We start from the raw sequence: 19,757 nt of genomic DNA, 5'->3' as shown, positions 1-19,757 counted from the left end.
GTGAGACTGAAAGGCACTGTAATATAGAGGTTTCACATGCTAATTCTGGCATCCTTTCTGGCTAGGATCATGACTTGTTTCTTTCTAGGTGGGTATACCCTTCATCTCTCTGAACTGCTGTCTCCTTGTCTGTTAAGTGGAAATTATAATACTACGCTGAAGGTATATGTTGGGAGTAAATGGATCCTGGGATGTGAAACTGTTTGGAAGTTCGATGGGCCTATATGGTGCTTGATCTGAAGATCAGTTCTCCCTGACAAGGGCTAGTCTTTAGTGTGTGTATGTGTGTGTGTATGTGTCCATGGGGAAAGGTGCACATGTGCAACCCTCAACCTTTGAACCAACATTGAGATCATCTCTTGGTTTGGGCACATTCTTGTTTTCTGCTGATGCTCAGCAGAGGTTTGCAAAGTTCAGATTCTTAGGGTGCCAGGCTCCCCTCTGCCTCCACCCTCCCTAGTAAGGGATGCCACCTACATCTTTTGTCCCCATCTTCCTTCAGCTCCCTCCAGTTCTAGTTGATCCTAGACCCCCCACATCAGGCCATTCTTAGCTTTCCCCAATATACGCCCCCTTCCTCCCAGACCCTCTGTCCCCAAATCTCTTCCTCCTCCTCCTTCTCCTCCTGAGGCCTCTTCCCCCAAAGTCTTGCTCTCTGGGACTGTCCACTGTTGCTCATGGAAGGTTAATGACTCATGACAGGTTAAACTTACTCCCTTAAATGGTGGAAGTTTGAAAGGTGTGACGCAGTGGAAGGAGAGAGACCACCCACTGAACTGTGCACCCTTGGGCAAAGTGCCTTTCCCTCCCAGGGACTCCATTTTCCCGAGTTCAAGTCCACAGAGGGCGGGGACCCAGCTGTCCTTCGGAAAAAGGCCTTGTGATGTGTACCGTGTCTGCGTTTCCACGTGTGCATTTATTGTTATTGCTCAGGATAGTGTTGAAAAGGCAGACAAATCCCATTAATTACAAAGAGCACAAGCCAGAGATACAGAGAAATAAAGAGTGTACAATAAGAGCACAGTCACTTCCCAGCCCCGATTGTCCCGGAGCCCCCCAGAGCCCGGGCAGCTTGTGGAAGCTGGAGCGGCACCATTTCCTCGCTACTCTGTTATAAAATATGTGCACACAAGAGTTAGCAGAGTGTGGCGACCCCCAAGAGGAAAGGTCCGGAGGGAGAGCACCACAGGCATTACAAAACAGACTTAGGGGGCTGAGGAGGTCCCAGAGCAGCCTCAAAGGTCTTGTTTTTGGTGGAGGGGGTGATAGGTGATGTCCAGGGCCTGGGATCCCCTTCCTTTTACTAGGGTGAGTAGGATCTCTGCATCACAATCTGGACAGCTTGCTTTGTAATCTGTAAAAGACCTGGGGATTTTCTGCTGTTGTTTGATAGGGCTTGGCTCTGGAAGACCCAAAGCCTTCAAGAAATGCACTCCTCCCATCTTCTCATGGGATCTCAGATACTATGGAGAGAGTTTAGGGTGGGAGGCACGTTGCAGCGCACCCAGCTGACAGCCTCCCTTAAGTAGAGCAGGGATGGGCAGGGGGAGTCAGGGTGGTTTGAAGGTCTGGGAAAGAAATTCCTGCATCCCAAAGGACCTATTACACAACCGCTGAATAAACTCTGAATAAAGAACAAGAAGTGACCCCCCCCCAACAAAAATAAAAAAGTTCGTTCAGGAGAGGGAGACAGGAATAAATGTTTCTTCATGAAGAAAATTAGAACATAGACAACTGGGCCATGCATTCTGGTAGCTCCAGGTCTGGGAGAGAGAGAGAGCCCTCTCTTCCTCTTCTGGGGCAGATGGAAGGTCCACCACAGCACAACCAAGGTGGGTGACTGAGTCCTAAACTGAGACTGGGGGTGGGGCTTGGTGGCCTTTCCTGATGACAACCTTGCTTAGGGTACAGGTGAGATCATGGGAGGAACATTCCCCCAGGATTTAGAATGTTCTTTTTGTTTCTCCTTATGGAACACTATTTAGTGACCCTGAATGAACAGTGCTTACAATGGCAGGAAGCCCTTTGCCAGTAAAATGACAGGGCCCAGGATTTGGGGTGGGGGAAGGACAGGGGGTTGTGGTGGAAGACTTGGCAACATTGTGAAGTTTCCGTAAAAGAATAGCTGTGAGACAATAATCAGGAAATTTCGTTTAAAAAAAAAAAAGAGGGAAGGGTACTTATCCCTCCACATGATAAAACATTATATAAAATGACAGTAATTAGAACTGTATGGCTGGTGCCAGATGAGACACCCAGAGAAGGGAACAGAAGAGAAATTCCAGAAATAGACCCAAATCTATATAAACTATCAATATGTGGTACAAGTGGCATTTCAACATGGTTGGGAAGAGAGCAGCTCTTCAATAAGTAGGCTACCCAGGCTGAGATGGGTCCAGAGTCCTTGGCCCACTACTGTCATTGTCATTGGTCTGGTCTCAAAAGCAGGGCACCCTCCCTCTTGTCAACCCTGTGCTCTGGTTGGGACAAGGGGGCAAGGGACTGGTGGGAACAATGGAGGCTGCTTCAGAGTTAGGGAAAGCACTGCCTGAGACACAGGGAGGAAACGTTCCTCCCTGCCCACCTCCACAGGTGGGTGATTCTTCATCCCTGGGGGTCATTGAATGTGCCCCCTGCTCTTCTCTCATCTGTTGAGGGGAGACAAGTGGTTGAGCTTAGACCTCAGAATGAATCTGCTATCTTCTAAAGCCCTTGTCCAGAGGACAGAAAAGAAGTTAAGTGGATGGTGCAGTCCCAAACTGGAAAAAAAAAATTACAGAGTATATATTTGTTGTGTTCTGGTTGATGTTGTTTTTTTGCCTTTTTTTTTTTTTTTAACCACAGACATTTCAGAACCACACTGCGGGAATAAGAAGAGTCAGCAATTGAAAGCATAACCATTGCATAGTATTAAATGAACAGAGACGGTGAGTTCTTTATTTACAATTATTGTCTAGATAAAAAAATTCATAAAAACAGATGAATGGTCATAAATTATTTACCCCCTAATGGGGTGAACTGCCAAACGTACCCCATGCTGCTAGATATAGGACGCAGAGTGCAAGCTTTATGTACTACGGTGAGGTTTGACAAACCAATCATTTCCTGTGTGTGTGTCTGTGTGTGTGTGTGTGTGCGCGTGCGTGCGTGTGTGTGAGCATCCATCATTCCTGACAAGAAAAGACCAACACTAAGGTCGGGTGTTCCCGGTCACTCTACCACTGCTCCCTGTTCCCCAAGCTAAGCTCTGCTCAGAGAAAGCCTCCTGTTTTCCCTGTGTCCTGGCTCCTAATGAACAGGGAGCATGGTGCGCACACGCGGCTCTCCTGGTGTTGTGGAATGAGGTCATGGACACAAGATTGGAACAGAGAAGGTGGGGATATGGGAAACCTTGAGAAAGGAAACTACAAAAAAACAAAAACAAAAACAAAAAACCACCATGTTCCAAGGCTGCTCCATGTTTTCCATGAGTGGGTCTTTCCTTTCCTGGCAGGAGAACAGCGGGCTGGCTTTTGGTGGTGTTTGTATTGGAATCCAATAAGCATATCTGAGGGCTGGTCACCCTGTTGGGGTTGCAGTTTCCTTTGCTGGGTACATTCAGAGATACTCCTTTGCGACATTCAGGGGATGCTCTCACGCGCAGAAGGTCCTCCTTCCAGGAAGGTTTGCCAAGTGGGATGGGCAGACTTGGGATCCCAAACCCTCAGGTTCCTTCACAGCCACCCAGACGTAGGCCCTCCCAGCGGACTATGGCTCTTTTCCCAAGTGGCTCTCATCTTGTTTGTGGGAGAATTCTCTGGGCCTGGAGAGGGGAAGGGCCGAGCTGACACAGAGCAACCATGGGAAGGGTCAGTCTGAGGAGCGCATTTCGCAAGCGAGGTGGAAAGTGTTTGGTTTTCCTTGAAGCATGGGACGTCATCGATCATGGTATTCAAAATGTCTTTTGCACTGTACAAGTTTATGGAAAAAGATTGTATGCTGAAAAGTCTCAAAGCAAACTTTGTATTAAATACAAAAGTTCTTTTATGAAAAAAGCTGATACCCACAAAGTGCTTAGCAGTTAAGAGGCTGACGTACAATTAAATAAGCTCTCATTAAGTGGGATTACTAGTGCTGTTATTGTCTTGGGGGGAAATTAACCACCTTTTCTCACCTGTGATACTGTAGGGTTTCAGAATGGCTTTCTGTCTGGGAAAGCAAGACTTGCTGTCGAAAGGCTACAGTATATATTGCGACTACAGGAAGACAATTTGGTTTAAAAAATCACACTGAATACATCTCAATATACACATCATAAGGTTCGTTCGGATCTAAATAGTGCAGAGAAAAAGGCTATTCTTCTTCAAAAATAAAAATAAAAGCAGCAAGCCATAATGATCCTCATCCAGTATGCCAACAGCTCATACGCTGCAATTTATAAGTAAATAAACCTCTAAATTACTAAAAAAAAAAAAAGAAAAAAGAAAAAAGAAAATCAACACAGTAGCATTTATAATATTGCAACACTACCTCAACCTCTGTACAGACAGTGCCAAAGAGAACCTCTTTTTTTTGAAATGCTCTTGGTAAACTCAAGCGAGTTTCATCGAGAGAAAAGTCTTCAACCAAAGCTTGGCAGACGCCCGGATCCTCGGGCTGCGCCGGCCGGTAGCGCTACGAACCTAGGAAGCCTTCTCTCCTCCTCTCCCTTGTCTACGGAGCACGGTGTTAACCCCCTTCCGGATGGATACTCGGTAGTGTTTGGCTTCTGTCTGGGCCTCCCGTGGTAGTGACATAATTGAACGGAAACAGCAGGCAAAAATCAGAGCATGGCTATTGTAAAACATCAAGGATGCAATCCGGGGAAGTGTCTGTTGGGCTGAGCTGTTTTTATAGCATCTCAGCCACCAGTGTTCTTAAACCGTACAAATAGCCAAAGACGTTATCTACAGGTTTGTAAACAAATTACATTCTTGTTTTAGGACATAAATAAGTTAAAATAGAGCAATTTAAGCGGAAACAAGGCAACATGCCGGCAAAAAAAAAAAAAAAAACTTTATATATCCGTGTGTGTGTATATATATATATATATATATATATACCTATCTATATGGACGTATACAGTCTTGGAAAAGTATACGTTGATATAGATACAAAGAAATGGATATAACCTTGTGAGTGTCTATGAAGTTCTTCGGTTCCGTTGGTGCAAATTTACTAGGTGAGTGAAGCTCTGCAGTTTCAAAAAGTTGTTAAATTAACCTATACAACTGAGACCATGCTGCGCAAGCATTTTCAAAAACTCACAGACCAGTGGATTGGATAAATAGTCTCAGAAAAGAGTCTGTTTGCAGTTCCCGCCTAAGAAAACAAACAAAAAACCCTCCCCGACCCCCCCACACCAAACAAGGGGAGGACTGGAAGTGTACAGTACATTCATGCAGGGGACGTGGTGGCCTGGCGGGTGCATGGCTGGTCCATGTTTGGGCGGGAGCCTGGGAGGGCTTGTCCTGGGAAGATCGCTCACTCCCGGGGACCCCCCGGGGAGACCCCGCCCCCTTGCCTCAAAGTGAAAAAGAGTTCAAACAGCATCGCAGCCAGAAAAAGGGTCTCTTGGGGGGGAAATGTTGGTTTTCTCGCCAGTATTTGGTTTCCTGTTGTTGCTCGTTGCTGCTTGGGTGAGCTGGGTGCCTGGATGGGTGGGGCCCGGGGGTGGGTGGCGGCGGGGGTCCTCAGCTAAAGCGACGTCTCCAGGCTGTGGATGGGACTCCCTGGACTTGAAGAGGTAGCTGATTTGCTTGTGTCGGTTGTCAGGTTGATCCCGCTGTCGATGGCGCTGTTGTTCTTGTTGAGCGATGACGGCGGGCTCGAATTCTGCTTGAGCGCGGCATCTTCTTCCAGGTCGGTGTCGTCAATGAGGGGGATGTGGGGCTGGGAATCTTCGATCCGGAATTCAGGGTGAGCCATGAAATTATGGATGGAGGTTCGAGACTCAGGCTTTTCTAGACCTTCATAGAGAGAGCTACGGAACGCCTTCACGACGCGAATCTGCAAGGGAAGCACAGGGGTGAGAAGCACTGCCTTGGGGGGGGGGCAGCCAAGCTTGGGGGGGGGCTCGGAGAAGGGGCTGGGGGAAGGGGGGAGGCACAGCGGGCGGCTGGAATCCACAGTCGCTGGGTGTTATGAGCAGGGGCAGGAGGGGGAAGAATGGAAGAGGGGGCTCAGGTTATATGCGTCCATGAGGTTTTAGAAACTGCTTTGGTTTTGGTCAGAACTACAGTATCATTTGGACAGGAGGAATCAAGCCCCATCACAGAGATGGTGGGAACCAGTGGTTAGAGGAAGCATAGTCCACTCCGGCGGGCACCCAGACCTAGTGAGAGACTGAGCCTTGTTAACTTTAAAGCAGAAGTCCAACCATGCAGAAGGGGAGCGGGGCCAGGTGGGAATAAAGGAGGAAGGAGGAGAGGCTAGTTTTAGAAAAGTAATCTTAAGAAAACCACACGCAGTTAAGAAACCATACAACATGGAACAGATAACATGTCACGAAACAGAGAAGGAACAGAAAGGAGAGACAGTCGGATGAGCTGGGACGGAAGAAGACACACGAGGGCCAGAGGACAAGAACATCAAACCGAAGCAGCAAAGCAAACCAAAGCCAACTCAGGGCTTTCTGGGGTGCAGAGCAGAGGCAGCCAGAAAGCACGAAGGAGCCGGCGGACTGATGACATTCAGGGGCGGGAGCATGCCACGGTGAGGGGTTGGGAACCACACAGCACACACAGACAGACACACGGCTACACTTGGAAGCCTGGACAATGTGAACGGAGGTCTTTGTACCCAACGTTTCTTTCCTTCATGCATTTGGGAGGTAAACACTCGAGTATAGACTCAAAGCCCTGGCCAGTCATTGGAGGTGATTGACTTTGGGGTCTCTTATTTCCTGGGGCATTTTCTTTATTTGTGCTTTGAAAACACAAAACCTCCAAAAGGGAGGCCAGAATCAGATGGCCAAACCCAGCCCTGGGTGGGATTCTAGGGGTGTGGAGCCAAGCCACAAAACAGCACACTCTTTCATTTTCTGTGTCTTAGTCGGAACCCGTGGTGGTTCTCAGAAGAGTGAAAGGAGGTTGGAGGCTAGTGGAAGGAGCACTGGATTTGGAGTGAGGAAGACCTGAGTCTGAGTCCTGGCTCTGCCACTTTTGGTGCCTTGACCACGGGCAGGACACGCTGCCTCCCTGGCTGTCCTCTGTCCTGCCTCATGGATACAGAGGAATAGGACCCCCGTGTTGAAGAGAGGGGTCCCTTCTCCAGACTCCTGGGAGGGGGAAGCCGTGCCTATCATCTCAAGGGGAAGATGGGACTTGGGGGCAAAGGTTTTCACTCCTGTCTTCCCAGATCCAACTCAGAGTGGAGGCAGTGGCAGAGGAATACGAGGCGGCATCAGCGCCTCCAAGGAGCAGAGCCTCGCCAAGTTGTCCGTGGAGCCGAGGGTGCCTTGCCTGGCTCTCCCTGCAGAGCAGGGGCTGCCTCCATACCACAGGGCTGCAAGGGTGCGGGAAGGCAGGGCAGAGGATCAGCAGGGCTCTTGTGGTCCGAGGATTTGTGGAACTCTCAGCGAAGCCCAGGGGTGTTGGGTTGGTGGGAAACGGGTGGGGAAAGCCCTGTCCGTGGGAGTGAATCTTCTAGATGACTGTGTCTGATGGTTTTAGGTGTCGTAGCTAAGGGTTTATCTTACTATTTCAGAGGGAAGTGTTTCTAAAGCACCCAAGATGCTCCTCTGCCTTTTGATTTAGTGTGCACAAAGAATTTAAGTTGGTCAGTAATTCTTTTGGTCTTCTGTAAGACCCCTGAGTTTTGATGTTTTTTAAAAAAAATTCTCTCTTTTGTTGTCAGCCATCATTACTCGCTCTGACTTTTCCTTATTTTCTCAAAAGCATATCTGTCTCTTTTCCTTCTTAGGTGCTGTGGGCTGGGGACTCCAGGGGATCCTGCTTGTTGGAACCATGCTTTAAATGAGAGGCATCAGGCACCAAGCAAGTGCCAGCAGACACTGTGTATTAGTGCTGGCACTCCGTAACGGCTGTTTGCTCTGAGGCCTCTTTCTCCCTGGATGATTAAATATTCTGATCTCCTGATGAGCAAACCACCACACCCTTGATTAAGTTAAAACAGCAAAAAAAGTGTGGTGGGCCTCAGTTTTCTTATCTGTAAAATGGAAATAAGAATCATTGTAACTGTCCAGCCTAGTGCCCAGTGTGTTCTGAGGCTGTATTGCAATAAGGTGCTGGCCGGAGCGCCTGGTGGAGGAGGAGGGATGGTGGCGGGATCCTGTCATGTGACTGAAAATGCAGAGGGGACGACACACAATGAGATGCAGGCCCCTTGCCCTCCCCCTGGCATGGAGACAACAGAAAGAATGAACTGCTCTGGACAAGACTGTGGGGACAAGACTTTTCGGGACACCCCGCCATGGTCATCTCAAGTGTCCACTTCGGTTCTCTCCGCGGCTGAAATGAAAAAAATATGGGAAGAAAAAAAGCTCTTCCCCCTCCCATCCCTGCCTACCCTAAAGTGAGATTCTGGGACATAAGCTTCATTTGGGTACAGGGTGAGGGGAGAGGGAAAAAGGATCCTATCTGTGGGATTTCAGACACTGGTTTGATCAGCACAAAGGGAGCAGGAGACCCACGCCCCTGTGGGATGGCTCGAGGGATTGCATCGGCCCCGGGCTGGGACGGGTTCGACATACTCGAATGTTTACCCGGCTTCAGGGAAGCCAAGAGTCTGGGATTGATTCACATTCATTTCAGGCTCAAGGTTAAAGACTCACAACCTCTTTTAATTTCACTCTCTCTTGCTGAACTCTGTCTCCAGGGTTCTCTAGCCCTCTAGGGAAACAAACACATGGAATATTCAGACAGTGGAGAGGTCTAGGCCCCACCCCAGAAGCAAGCCATCTCGCCAACCCAAGATTATGCTAAGTTTGTTACCAAAACGCTAATGAGAGGTACAGTTTTCTTTCCTTCTCCATTTCTCCCCTTAAGAGATGCGAACTCCTTGCCCTAGCAGTCCTCAGAATCACGGATGTGATGAGGGAAGTGAGAAGTGGCAGTAGGAGATGCCCCCTGTCTGGTAGTGGCCAGAAAGCGGCTGGTTCTGGGTTAGGTGTCTGATGTTCTCGGCATGGTCGGTTTGAAGGAGAAGGACCTTCACTGACCAACACCGAGCCTGCTATAAACTTGCTAAATACAAAAATGGCTTGGAGTTTGAGGGGCATGAGCAAGAGTTGCAGTGCAGTTTGGCCTTGGGTCACAGAGCTGAATGCTAATTTTGTCCTCGATCACCAGTGGGAAGGTGCCCTTCTCCCCAGTCCTGGCCAGGCTGGCACAAATTCAAGCAGAGAAACAGCTTTCCTGGCCTTCTAGACTCCAGAGGGTTGACCCCTCTCCGCTTTGTGAGGCTGTGGGAATGGGCACTGGTTCTGGAATGGAAATTCAAACTCTGCAGGCTTGGGATCCCTGGGTGGCGCAGCGGTTTGGTGCCTGCCTTTGGCCCAGGGCGCGATCCTGGAGACCCGGGATCGAATCCCACATCGGGCTACCGATGCATGGAGCCTGCTTCTCCCTCTGCCTGTGTCTCTGCCTCCCTCTCTCTCTGTCTCTGTGACTATCATAAATAAATAAAAATTAAAAAAAAAAAAAGAAAAAATATAACAAACTCTGCAGGCTCCAGGGCTATGGGCTTGTCTGGAAAGTGACGTGGGATGGTGGGAATAATGAGGCGCTTTGGAGTCAGACTCCTAGCCACTTACTTGTGTGATCATGGCCACGTCGGCCCAGTTCTCTGAGCCTCAGTGTCTTTCTCAGTGCAATGGGTATATTGACAGATCTTCCCTCCTATCTCCTTGGTGAGGCATATGCGTAGTGAAGGATGTGGGACCTACTTTGGAAAATGTTGAGTAAGGCTCAAGTATAAGGCCTTGGAGTATGCCTTTAAGTTTCTGGGGGAAAAAAACAAACTCACTCTTGAGTCAGTTAGAAGAGGAAGCAAAGAGAGTGGACCAGAGTTCCCTCCCAAACATTCTGGATGCAAGTCTGACCTGACTGTCATGTCACCACATGCATCTGTCTGCCTGGGGCCTCCATCTCACAGTGGTGCCAGAGGTGGGATTGGCTGGGGGGGCTCCTCACCCCACGGTCATGAGTCAGAAGTCTGCCTCAAGTACACACTGCCCCACCACTGGCCTTGGTGGTCAACTCCTGACAACCTAGGGGACAGTGGTTTGACTCATTCTAGGGTATACGGATTCCAGATATTTTGGACTCAGCATGCACATGGCCACGCTCCTGTGCTGGAGAATCCCCAGGAAGAAAACGCTGCTCAGAGGAGGCAGGAGGCAGCCTACTTCTCCATGCCACCCAAGCCGGACCCCTTCTCTTACTCCTGACTACTGGCATCATACCTCCCTGTGAGAAAATAGCCTTTGACTCCTGAAGGGACCCTGCCTGGTAACCAGAGGGCCCTCAGAGTCCTTGGAGACCAGAGGAGGTATTGTCATTATAGCAACAATTCAGGTGAAGGAGGAACTAGGGGTATTTATTCAGAGTTCACACTCTGACTATATTGATCAAAATGTGTGTGTTAAAGCTATAGAGGTTGCTATCCCATTTTGAACTAGTACCCCTGGCTGTCTTGACCTGGTGTCAAGTTCCCACAAGACACCCAAATTACAGTCTGGATTCTCTGGTAGAGGATAGGAATACAAGATGCTCAAGGAGGCAAGATGAGGGAGTTGGATGAAGGAGTCATGCCTGACCAGTCCCTCTAGGTCCTTGGAAAGAATGGAGGGTGGGCGGGAATGGGTGTTTCTCTGAAGGGGGAGTGTTGAGAACTAATTATCACTCGACTGGTCTTATTGAATGGTTTTATCAATGACAGAAGAAAAGGTGAGAATGATATTGCCCCGGTTTGAGATGACCGAGCTCTTTCTCTAGGCTGAGAGCTAAGGTGTGGGGCTAAGCCATGGGAAGACTTCCAAAGGTTGCCTGAGTGCCCAGAAATCCCAGGTGGGCTCTGGCTGTGGCCAGTGTGGAGCACCGTGCCTCAAAAGAGGTCAGACACAGCCAGAGGGATGTGGGAGTCAACAAGAGGGATGGCAAGAGCCAAAAGAAATGGATTCTTTCCCCAGTGGCTCTCCAGACTGGACCGCCCCCATCATGTTTTTAAAAATGATCTTTATGCTCGAACCAGGATCAAGAATTGTATGCTCTACCAACTGAGCTAGCCAGGCACCCCTAGCCTGGAACACTTCAAGACAGGTGGTGGTGCTGAGCAAGGCCAGAGCGAAGTGGATGCAGGAGTAGGTCAGCCGGTGAAGCTCTCTGCTGTAAGGGGGAGGAGGATGGGACCAATGTGTTTCCTGCCTTGAGAAAGTCTGGCAATGACAGGCATGGAGACATGACTTGGACACCATCTGCTCAACTAGGTCTCCATTTCACCTTGGCTTGTCTGGCCCCCTCATCGCTGGGTTTTTGTGCTAATGAATGAACACAGAAGGGCTTTTCTTCCCTTTCTGCATCCTCCCTGTTATCCTGCCTACCTGGCAGAGCTGTATCCATCCACTCAACAGTTATGGGATATGAGCATATGCCATCAACAGGCTCTCTGTGGCTGGTGTCTCCTGCCCGAGGGCTCAGATGGCCCAGTTCCCACCCGGCATGCAGGTCCTCTCCTGCTCAGTGGTAGGGGATGTGTGTGTGGAGTGTACTGTGTTTGGATGGGGGTACGGGCACTTTATAAGATATGGAGAGGTGAAGCCCTGAGCCTATCTCTCATCAAAAGCCGAAGGACTGAAATAGACACATTGTGGGAATCTGAGACCAGAACTAGGGGTTCCCCTATAGTTTGGGAGGGGCTGACTGGAGACAAGTTCAGGGAGGCAGGTTATTCCTGCTGGGGCCAGAAGGCATGGAGGGGTTCAGAAAGATCTAGGTAGGCCAGAGACGAGAGATCCAAGTCAGAAATGGTGGCATGAGGAGGTGAGCTTGGCAGGAGGGAGAAGATGGAGGAGGCCAGAGTCCCTGGCTATCCTCCAGATGAAGGACAGGAAACCTCTGGGTTAGACCAGATCCCTCAGGGCCTGCTGGCGCCCAGCCAAGATGTGAAGCATGGTTCACCGTTTTCTGCCTGAGGTCAAGCTGAAAGGGTCAAGAGCCCTGGCCTTTCTGGAAGGGGTCAGACCTTCAGCGTGCAGGGAAAAGGAGTGTGTGTAAGGCAACTGGTGCCATCAGATGTACAAGGGAAAAAGGCAGAGGGTTCTGAACTACTGGGGCTGGGGCCTCTAGGCTGTGATCTCCTTGGTGGCCTGGGACCCTCATGGACTGGGACCTCTGAACAATAATGCCCCTCTTTTGGCTGGACCCCACTGTGATTAACTGTGACCCCTGATGGCCTTAACCCTTGGTAACCCTTCACCTAACTGACTGTAAGACTCTGCCCTCCCAGCCAACTCTGAGCTTACCCTGGTGGGCCAGGCTCTTCCTGATGGAGTGGAACCCTAGACTAATTGGGTCTCCTCCTTGCCGTGCAGGCTGACTGCTCCCCCTCAGCCACTGTGACCCAGTGGGGGGCTGGAGCATTCGATTACTGGGAAATCCCTGGCCAGAAGCCGATCCTTTGACTCACCCAAGCCTTTTTGGCCACATGAGACCTTCATGACCCCCCGGCCAAGGGGTAAAACCCCGACCCTGACCCCAGCCAACCCTGGCCCACCAAGTGATGGCCACCCCGTGACTGGCTATACTCTCCTGACCAACAGGGACCCTCCTTGATGGCTGTGGCCCCTCGCCCCCCGCCCCATGTCCTTGGTGCCCCGGCCCCTGCCCGCCCAGCACTGGCGTCGGTGGCGCCCGAGGCAGTAAGGATTCACACTCACGCCCAGCTGCAGCAGGAGGAAGGCTGGTCGGAGAGGAAAGAGCATTGGACAACGACACGCGACTAGGGCTAGAGAGATTGGCTACGTCCTGGCTCTGGCTGGTGACGGAGGACTGTCTCCGCAGGGCCCCCTGAAAGGAGGCCCCGCTCTTGAAAGTATTGACTACTTCAATCTGCAACGGAGGAGAGAACGAGACAAGTTGCGAGAAGAACGGACACACAGCTACACGACTGACAGGCGCAACGCCACGAGCACAGCCGCAGCCACGGTGATGACGACGACGTGACTTAAATCAAACAAAGACTACTAGACACACTCAAAGGCTCTGAAAGACGTCTGCTCGGCGCCAGGCCCCTCTGAGGGCCCCAGAGCCCTGGGGAGGGCTGGCTAAGAGGGCTGCAAGCTGGGTCCTTGTCGTGGAGGAGAACCCAGGCTGTGTCGGGAGGGAAGGGGGGGCCTCTGACTCTGACACCTGCCCCGCTCCCCACCCCAGCTCTCCAAGAGGGTTGGCTCCTAAACCTCGGTCACCCCTAAAGCTGGAGGGGGGCTACTATGAAGGCCAATGAGAGGATGTTCAGGAGTGCCCTGTGGGGTGTGAAGCAGCCCAGGTGATTTACTCTTTGTTAGAGTGGGGTGCTAGGCCTGGCAGGGTGATGGGGGCAGCTGTGAACTTCCCAGACGGCTCTTCCCGGCAGTCTGGGCATGAGACCCACCCCACCCTCTCTTAGTTTCCTGGTCCCCTGTGCCCCTCCTCCCACAGGGCTGTGAACGTACAGTGTGACCTATAACTCCAGCCTGGGCAGAGGGCTGTGTGAGAGCGTGCGGCCTGTGCGTGGGGGCCACATGGATGTGGCACGTGTCTCTGTCCAGGGGAAGAAACCCATCCCACTCATGTGCTTGGCATGTATGTACCCTTTGTGTGCATGTTTGGGTCTGTGTATGCATGGGGAAAACCAAACTTTTCCTCCCAGAGTGGCCTTGATGCCTCGGCGGAGGCTGGAGGGCAATATCTGGAAGCCCTGTGGAGGACACGTACATGTGTGTAGGCATGCTTGGACCTCACAGGCTGACCCCTAGGCCAGGGAGGATCTGGGGCTGGCCCTGGGCTCACATGGACTAGTGTCCAGCCCTGCACTGCCCCTCTTGGTGGCCGCCCTGCAACCCAGACTGGAGCCCCACACTCACCTCAGCACTCAGGCCCCCTCCCCACTTCGAGGCATCCCCCCCCAGGAAACCCATGATGTGTGTGACCCCCAGTCTGACCCCTTGCTGGTGTGAGGGGTGAGATGGGAGGTTCCTGAGAAGGCCACAGCTTTTTTAGCAGCCATGTGGGTGTGTGTGTGGGGAGCATGGGTGTACCAAAGCCTGGTGAGGTAGTGAGAGCAGGGCTGGAGCCCCATCTCTGTGGGCCTGTGGGTGGCATGGAGCACGCCCATCTCTGTCACCCACCCACCCCGGCTAGGTGGGGCCCAGCCCCGGGAGCCTCCTATACCTGAGTCTGGATTCGATTCAGGCCTCGGAACCACAGGATCTGGCCTCGCCGCAGCTCCCTCTCAGCGTGGTCTATCTCCTCCACGTCTTCATTGAGCTCCTCCTCTGGGATCTCCTCCTTCTGCGTGAGCCTGCCTGCCTCCTTGAGGAACTTGAGCCTGCTGGTCGGGATGGTAGCGATGACCTGCAGGGGGTCCAGCATCAGGGTGATGGGGGCTGTCCCTCAGGTGGCCTCCTTCCCACCCTGCCACCCCACTCCCTTCCCTTCCCCTCCACTTACCTAGTTACACTCAGCATGCTGCTTAACTCATCTTACCTGTTCCTCAACTCCATCTTTTATAATTTCTTATTGATTTGCTTTTTAATTCACACACTCATCCAGAGTCGGGGGACACAGTGGAAAATCTTGGCCTTTAGGAGTTGGACAGGTGTGACTTTGAATACTCCAGACCTTACAGGTCATGTGACCGTGGGTAAGTCATTTAACTTCCCTGAGCTCTGGTTTTCCCATCTGTAAACCTGGGGACAATTCTCCGAGTTTGAGGATTAAGCAAGATGGTGTGTCTAAGTTGCTGTGCATGAGCCTGACCCACGGCTGGCCCACAGGTCCCTGTACTCATTCCTTCCGATCTCTGGGTCCTGTGGTACCTGAGTGCAGGCAGCAGGGGCTCAGGGCTCAGGGCATGGGTACCCTGGGGACAGCCTGTCCTGGGACTCTGGGAATGCTTGCCCTCCTAGAAAGCAGAGGCAGTATGAGAAGAGGATCTGCTTTTATTCTTAATCATCCTCCAAAGGGCTTGTCCACAGGGCTGAGGCGTGAGAGGCAGGCCCTATGGGGAGGCTGAGGTGGCACAGATCAGAGGCCCCTTTCATATCGTGTAGGGACTAGATGGGGGCTGACCTGGTCACAGCCTCACAGGTTCCCCTGGAGGTGTCAGCACTGCCCACTGGCATAGTCCCCAGGCATTCAGATCCTGCTCTCCCAGATGCCAAGAGCTCCCTGAGGATAAAGATGGCCTGGCTCTGGGGGTACCCGGGGAATAGAGTTGCTGAGGCAAATCTAGTTTATCAACTTTCCAAAGAAGCTCCAAAGTTTAAACAAGGACTTTTTGAATGAAACTAAATTTTCTTCTTTATCTTCTAACTAATTTCTGCTCCTGCAGCTTCCCACTCCAGCCTGGAACAGCTTGAAGGCAAGAACAATGTCTCAGGCCAGTTGGGGCCCCTATGACCTGGACAATGGAGCATCTTGGGAATAAAGCCCCTTTGGTCCAGATCTGGCTCCAGGTATTTCTCACAAGAACTGCATCCTGGTCAGGCTGCAAGCAATGAGTGCCGAGAAGGGGTGTGTGTGTGTGTGTGTGTGTGTGTGTGTGTGTACGTGCATATGCACACATGCACATGTGCACACATGCCGAGGACTTGGGCAAAAGTAGGGAAGGGAGCTGGTGTGAGAAGGTTCTGGGTCACAGCTGGAAGGGCCCCTCCTGAGCATCCAGTGCATGGTTCCCCAGAGCCGGGGAGGATCTTGGACACAGCATCAAACAGCTCTGAGACAAGCCAGAGCTCATTGCTCCTACATTTCCTCAGAGCTCTCTAAGGGAGTCTCTGCTTGGTGTCAGGCCACTTACTAATTATCCTCTTAAACAACAAGCTGGCTTCAAGCTCTGAGCCTTGGCAGGCCATGGCATCTAGTTAGAGTTTAATAACATTGTTCTCATTACATTATTATTTTTTGTTAGCTTCTGTTTATGACAAATGATATTAATTTTCTAATCATGTTAATAATATAAAGTTGCATGAATTTCAATGAAAAAAAACCTGATTTGATTGAAAGAAAATATCAAACAAATCACAGGATCAACGGTATATGGATATAAGGCAAAAATCACAGTGGTGGTACCCAAAGGACCAGTATCTGGGACCTGAACCAGTCCCCACTGCTCAGATGCTCAGAGATGGGGAGGGCCTCGCATAGGGCCAGACAGTGCATCTATGGCAGATCCGGGACCCATTCCTGGGACTCCCCAGTTCCCTGTCCGGTGCTCTTTCTCTTCCTCGGCCGAGGGGCACCTCCTCCAACCCACTTGGAACTTACCTGGCCCCAGACGAGCTCTCCTAACCCGATGAATATGCACCACATCCACTGGTCCAGCTGCAGTGGAGAGCAGCTGAATGGCTTCCCCCCAAACTGCACGATCACTATCTGGAGGTGAAAGGGGAGAACAGGGAGAGAGAGAGAGAGACAGAGAGACAGAGACAGAGAGACAGAGAGACAGAAAGAAAGAGACAGAGAGGGAGAAAGAGACACAGAGAGAGTCAGGGGCCAATTCAGGGGTCTGGGCTCTCAGGGCACTGCCAAGGGACTCTAGTGGCCCACTGCCCACCCTGGCCCAGGTTAGGGTGGGGACCTGGCTACCTGGATGGCAAAGGTGCCCAGCACGATGGTACAGAAAATAGGGTTCCGGAAGATGCCATCAAAGACATTGCGCTCGCCGTGGATCTTGCGGGCATTGATCTCGTTAAAGAGCTGCATCATGACGAAGGTGTTGAAGATGATGGTGTAGTGCTCCGAGGGTGGCGAGTGCAAGGGCGCGTTCCTCCCACTGTCGATCTGGAACATCTTCTCGCCTGCCAAGCCGAGAGGGCGGGAGCGGGGCTGAGGGTCTCGGCTAGGGGAGGCGTGGGGCCCTGCGCAAGGGCCTCTTCTGCGCAGTCAGGTGGGTCATGCAGAGACGGAGGCGGTGCTCTGGATATCAGGGGGCAGGGTGGGCTTGCACTGTTGGGGAGTCCTGAGTATGAGTGGAGGGATGACAAGACCCTTTCTTCTCTAGGGAGAGAGACCTTGGTGAACTTTATTCCACTCTTCCGTGGAAATCTGATAGAAGTGGAATGTAAGCTGTATTGTCAGCTGACACTGCTTATAGAAAGTGACCTCCACTTGGCAAACTCATCTGGACTGTGGGGACTGGGTGTGAACTGGGAATCCCTCATGGGAAATCATGACCTTGGGCTCCCCTGAAAGTGGGGTTTCTTGGGGCACCTGGGTGGCTTGGATGGTTGAGCACCTGCCTTTGGCTCAGGTCATGATTCCAGGGTCCTGGGTTCAAGCCCTGCTTTGGGCTTCCGGCTCAACGGGAAGTCTGCTTCTCCCTCTCCCTCTGCCTATCCCCTGCTCATGCTTCCTCTCTCTCTGCATTGCTCTGTCTCAGATGAATAAATAAAATCTTTAAAAAAAAGTAAGGCTTGTAGCTGACTGTGTCCCTTGCTGAGACTTCTGGAAGCTTCAGGAGATCTTACAAGAAATATTGATTGCTATGTGGAGGTTGGGGCTTTTAGGCCAGGCTGGCTCCACCCATGTGGCCTCATTCCCTTGTACCTGCGTTGCCACATGGTGGGGGGAGAGTAGCCCCCCTGGGCTGCTGTGCGGGCACCCACTGATGACAGGCCTTGATGCCATTCTACATCTCTTTGCAAAGCTGTGTAATCTGGTGCCAGGAGGGCTTGTGGGGTTTTCTTAGCGTGAGGTGTCTAGCTGAGTCCAAGACCACTGAGAGTAGGTGCTCAAGGGGGGAAGCCAGCAAGTAAACTAGGAACTACTCCCCCCCTTCCCTGACCCTTCCTGGAAGTCTTCTTTCTTCATTCACATGGCTTCTTCAAAGACTCCAAAGATAATCCCTGCAGTAGTCCTGACAACACACCACCTTCAAAATTTATACAAGAAGACTGCCCTTTGAGGAATAGGATCCATGCCTTACCCACATCTGTACTCTGGACTTTGAGGGAAGATGCTCAGTGGCATTGAAAGCCACACACCTCACGTGACAGGGCCCTGCCCAGGCTGAGGACTCCCAGCTGGCCCTGACTCACTGTGTGGCTATGGGCCAGCCCCTTCCCCACTCTGGGCTTCTCCATAACTCACCCAAGGAAAACAGGCTTGGTCTTTACCCAGGCTCCTCAGTTCGGCTGAACCCTGCAGGCAGGTCCCCTCACCTCTGTGTGCCTCAGGGCACTCACTGTAATGTATGGTGGGGACCAGGGGCCTGCCCCACTGAATGCGTGCAAGACCCAAATGAAGCAGCCTAATGGAAAATGCTGTGGAAATAGTTGGTGGCTAGGCAGGTGTTCGGCCTCTCCCCAGGGAAATCTCAGAGGAAGCCCGCATGAGGCACGGATGAAGTGTGGGAATGGGTCAGAGAAGGGGCCAGACCTGCTATGTGACCTTGAGCAACTAACTTCACCTCCCTGAGTCCCCTGTTCCTTCACTGGCAGACAAGAGGGTGGATGTGAATCCAGAAGCCTGGGGATGGCCAGGGTGTCCCAGGTGGGCCTGTGGGGGACTCACCAACAAACAGCAGGGTGAAGATGAGGGTCAGCTGGTAGACGGCATGGCCCAGGATGTTCTTCATCATGGTCCGTGAGATGAGGGGCTTGTTGCGGCCATATGGCTTCCTCAGAAGCAGGGTCTCGGTGGGCGGCTCCGTGGCCAGCGCCAGCGAGGCGAACGTGTCCATGATGAGGTTTACCCAGAGCATCTGCACGGCCTTCAGGGGGGAGTCCTGGAGACAGCAGTGGCGGGGAAGGCTGTCACCGGGGAGGCCGGCCCGCTGCTGCTACGAAGTGCCGGGTGTGGGTCTCGGCAGCTTCCTGCTGGTCTTGAGCCGGCTCTGCCCAGGGGGTCTGCCCTCAGCCGGCCTGCCCACCGGGCTCCTGAGCGAGCACCCCACAAGTTTGCCAGGCCTTCCCTTCCCTGGAGCACAGCCTAGACCTGCCCACCCATGTTCTCCCGCAAGGAGAAAATCGAGTCTTCCAGGCACGACGGTCAGCAGCTCCCTGCCTTCTGGTAAATTTGCCTGCTTCCCTAGCATGTGCCCTCCTCTCCTTCGGCCCCCGTGGACACACCTCTCCTGGCTAAGGCAGAGATCTCCCCTGTCTCTGACACAGATCCTATCTCCTCAGTCTCCCACTGCTGCTTTCCCCTCAACTATCAATGGCTCTGGTCTCTGCTGTCCCACAAACAGTGCCCACAGCCCCTGTCCCCTTGTCACTACCACCTTTTTACCTCGTCATCCCACTTTACCTTAGGCAATTATCGTGTGCATCTATGGTTGCAGAAATAACAAACTTCCTATGGTAGAGAACTTGGGCAAGTAGGGAAGAGCAGAAGGAGCTAAAGCTCGTCAATGACCTTGTCACGACTGGTGGCCGCCGTCCACATTCTGGTGTGGATCCTTCCATGCCTTTCTCTGGCTGCGACTGGGATCACAGAGTCATACCGCTCTGTATACAACCATATCACATGGGGTACACTGCCTCGAGGAACTGTCCCCTCTACTGTTGCACCCCAAGG

General features: G+C 51.9%; 1 protein-coding gene across 3 annotated transcripts in view; it reads right to left on the bottom strand.

Annotated features, from left to right (window-relative positions):
- Positions 1-903: 903 nt before the first annotated feature.
- ATP2B2 (ATPase plasma membrane Ca2+ transporting 2) overlaps positions 904-19,757 on the bottom strand; it is a 375,363-nt gene continuing 356,509 nt past the window's right edge. Inside the window, exons 22-27 of one of the 3 annotated variants that reach the window (XM_055344601.1) lie at positions 18,753-18,966; positions 16,827-17,038; positions 16,506-16,613; positions 14,409-14,591; positions 13,002-13,088; positions 904-6,027 (exon numbers count right to left, since the gene is read on the bottom strand). In XM_055344601.1, the coding sequence (XP_055200576.1) occupies positions 5,716-6,027; positions 13,002-13,088; positions 14,409-14,591; positions 16,506-16,613; positions 16,827-17,038; positions 18,753-18,966 (1,116 nt within the window). In that variant the 3' untranslated portion in view covers positions 904-5,715. Of the gene's footprint in view, positions 6,028-12,916; positions 13,089-14,408; positions 14,592-16,505; positions 16,614-16,826; positions 17,039-18,752; positions 18,967-19,757 lie in introns of all 3 variants that reach the window. The other 2 variants (XM_055344600.1, XM_055344599.1) reach the window with 2 other exon arrangements.

The sequence above is a fragment of the Nyctereutes procyonoides genome, unplaced genomic scaffold (genome assembly GCF_905146905.1).
Source record: "Nyctereutes procyonoides isolate TBG_1078 unplaced genomic scaffold, NYPRO_anot_genome, whole genome shotgun sequence".
Classification (NCBI taxonomy): domain Eukaryota; kingdom Metazoa; phylum Chordata; class Mammalia; order Carnivora; family Canidae; genus Nyctereutes; species Nyctereutes procyonoides.
The sequence above is the reverse complement of the archived record's forward strand: the minus strand, read 5'-3'. Positions and strand labels throughout refer to the sequence as shown.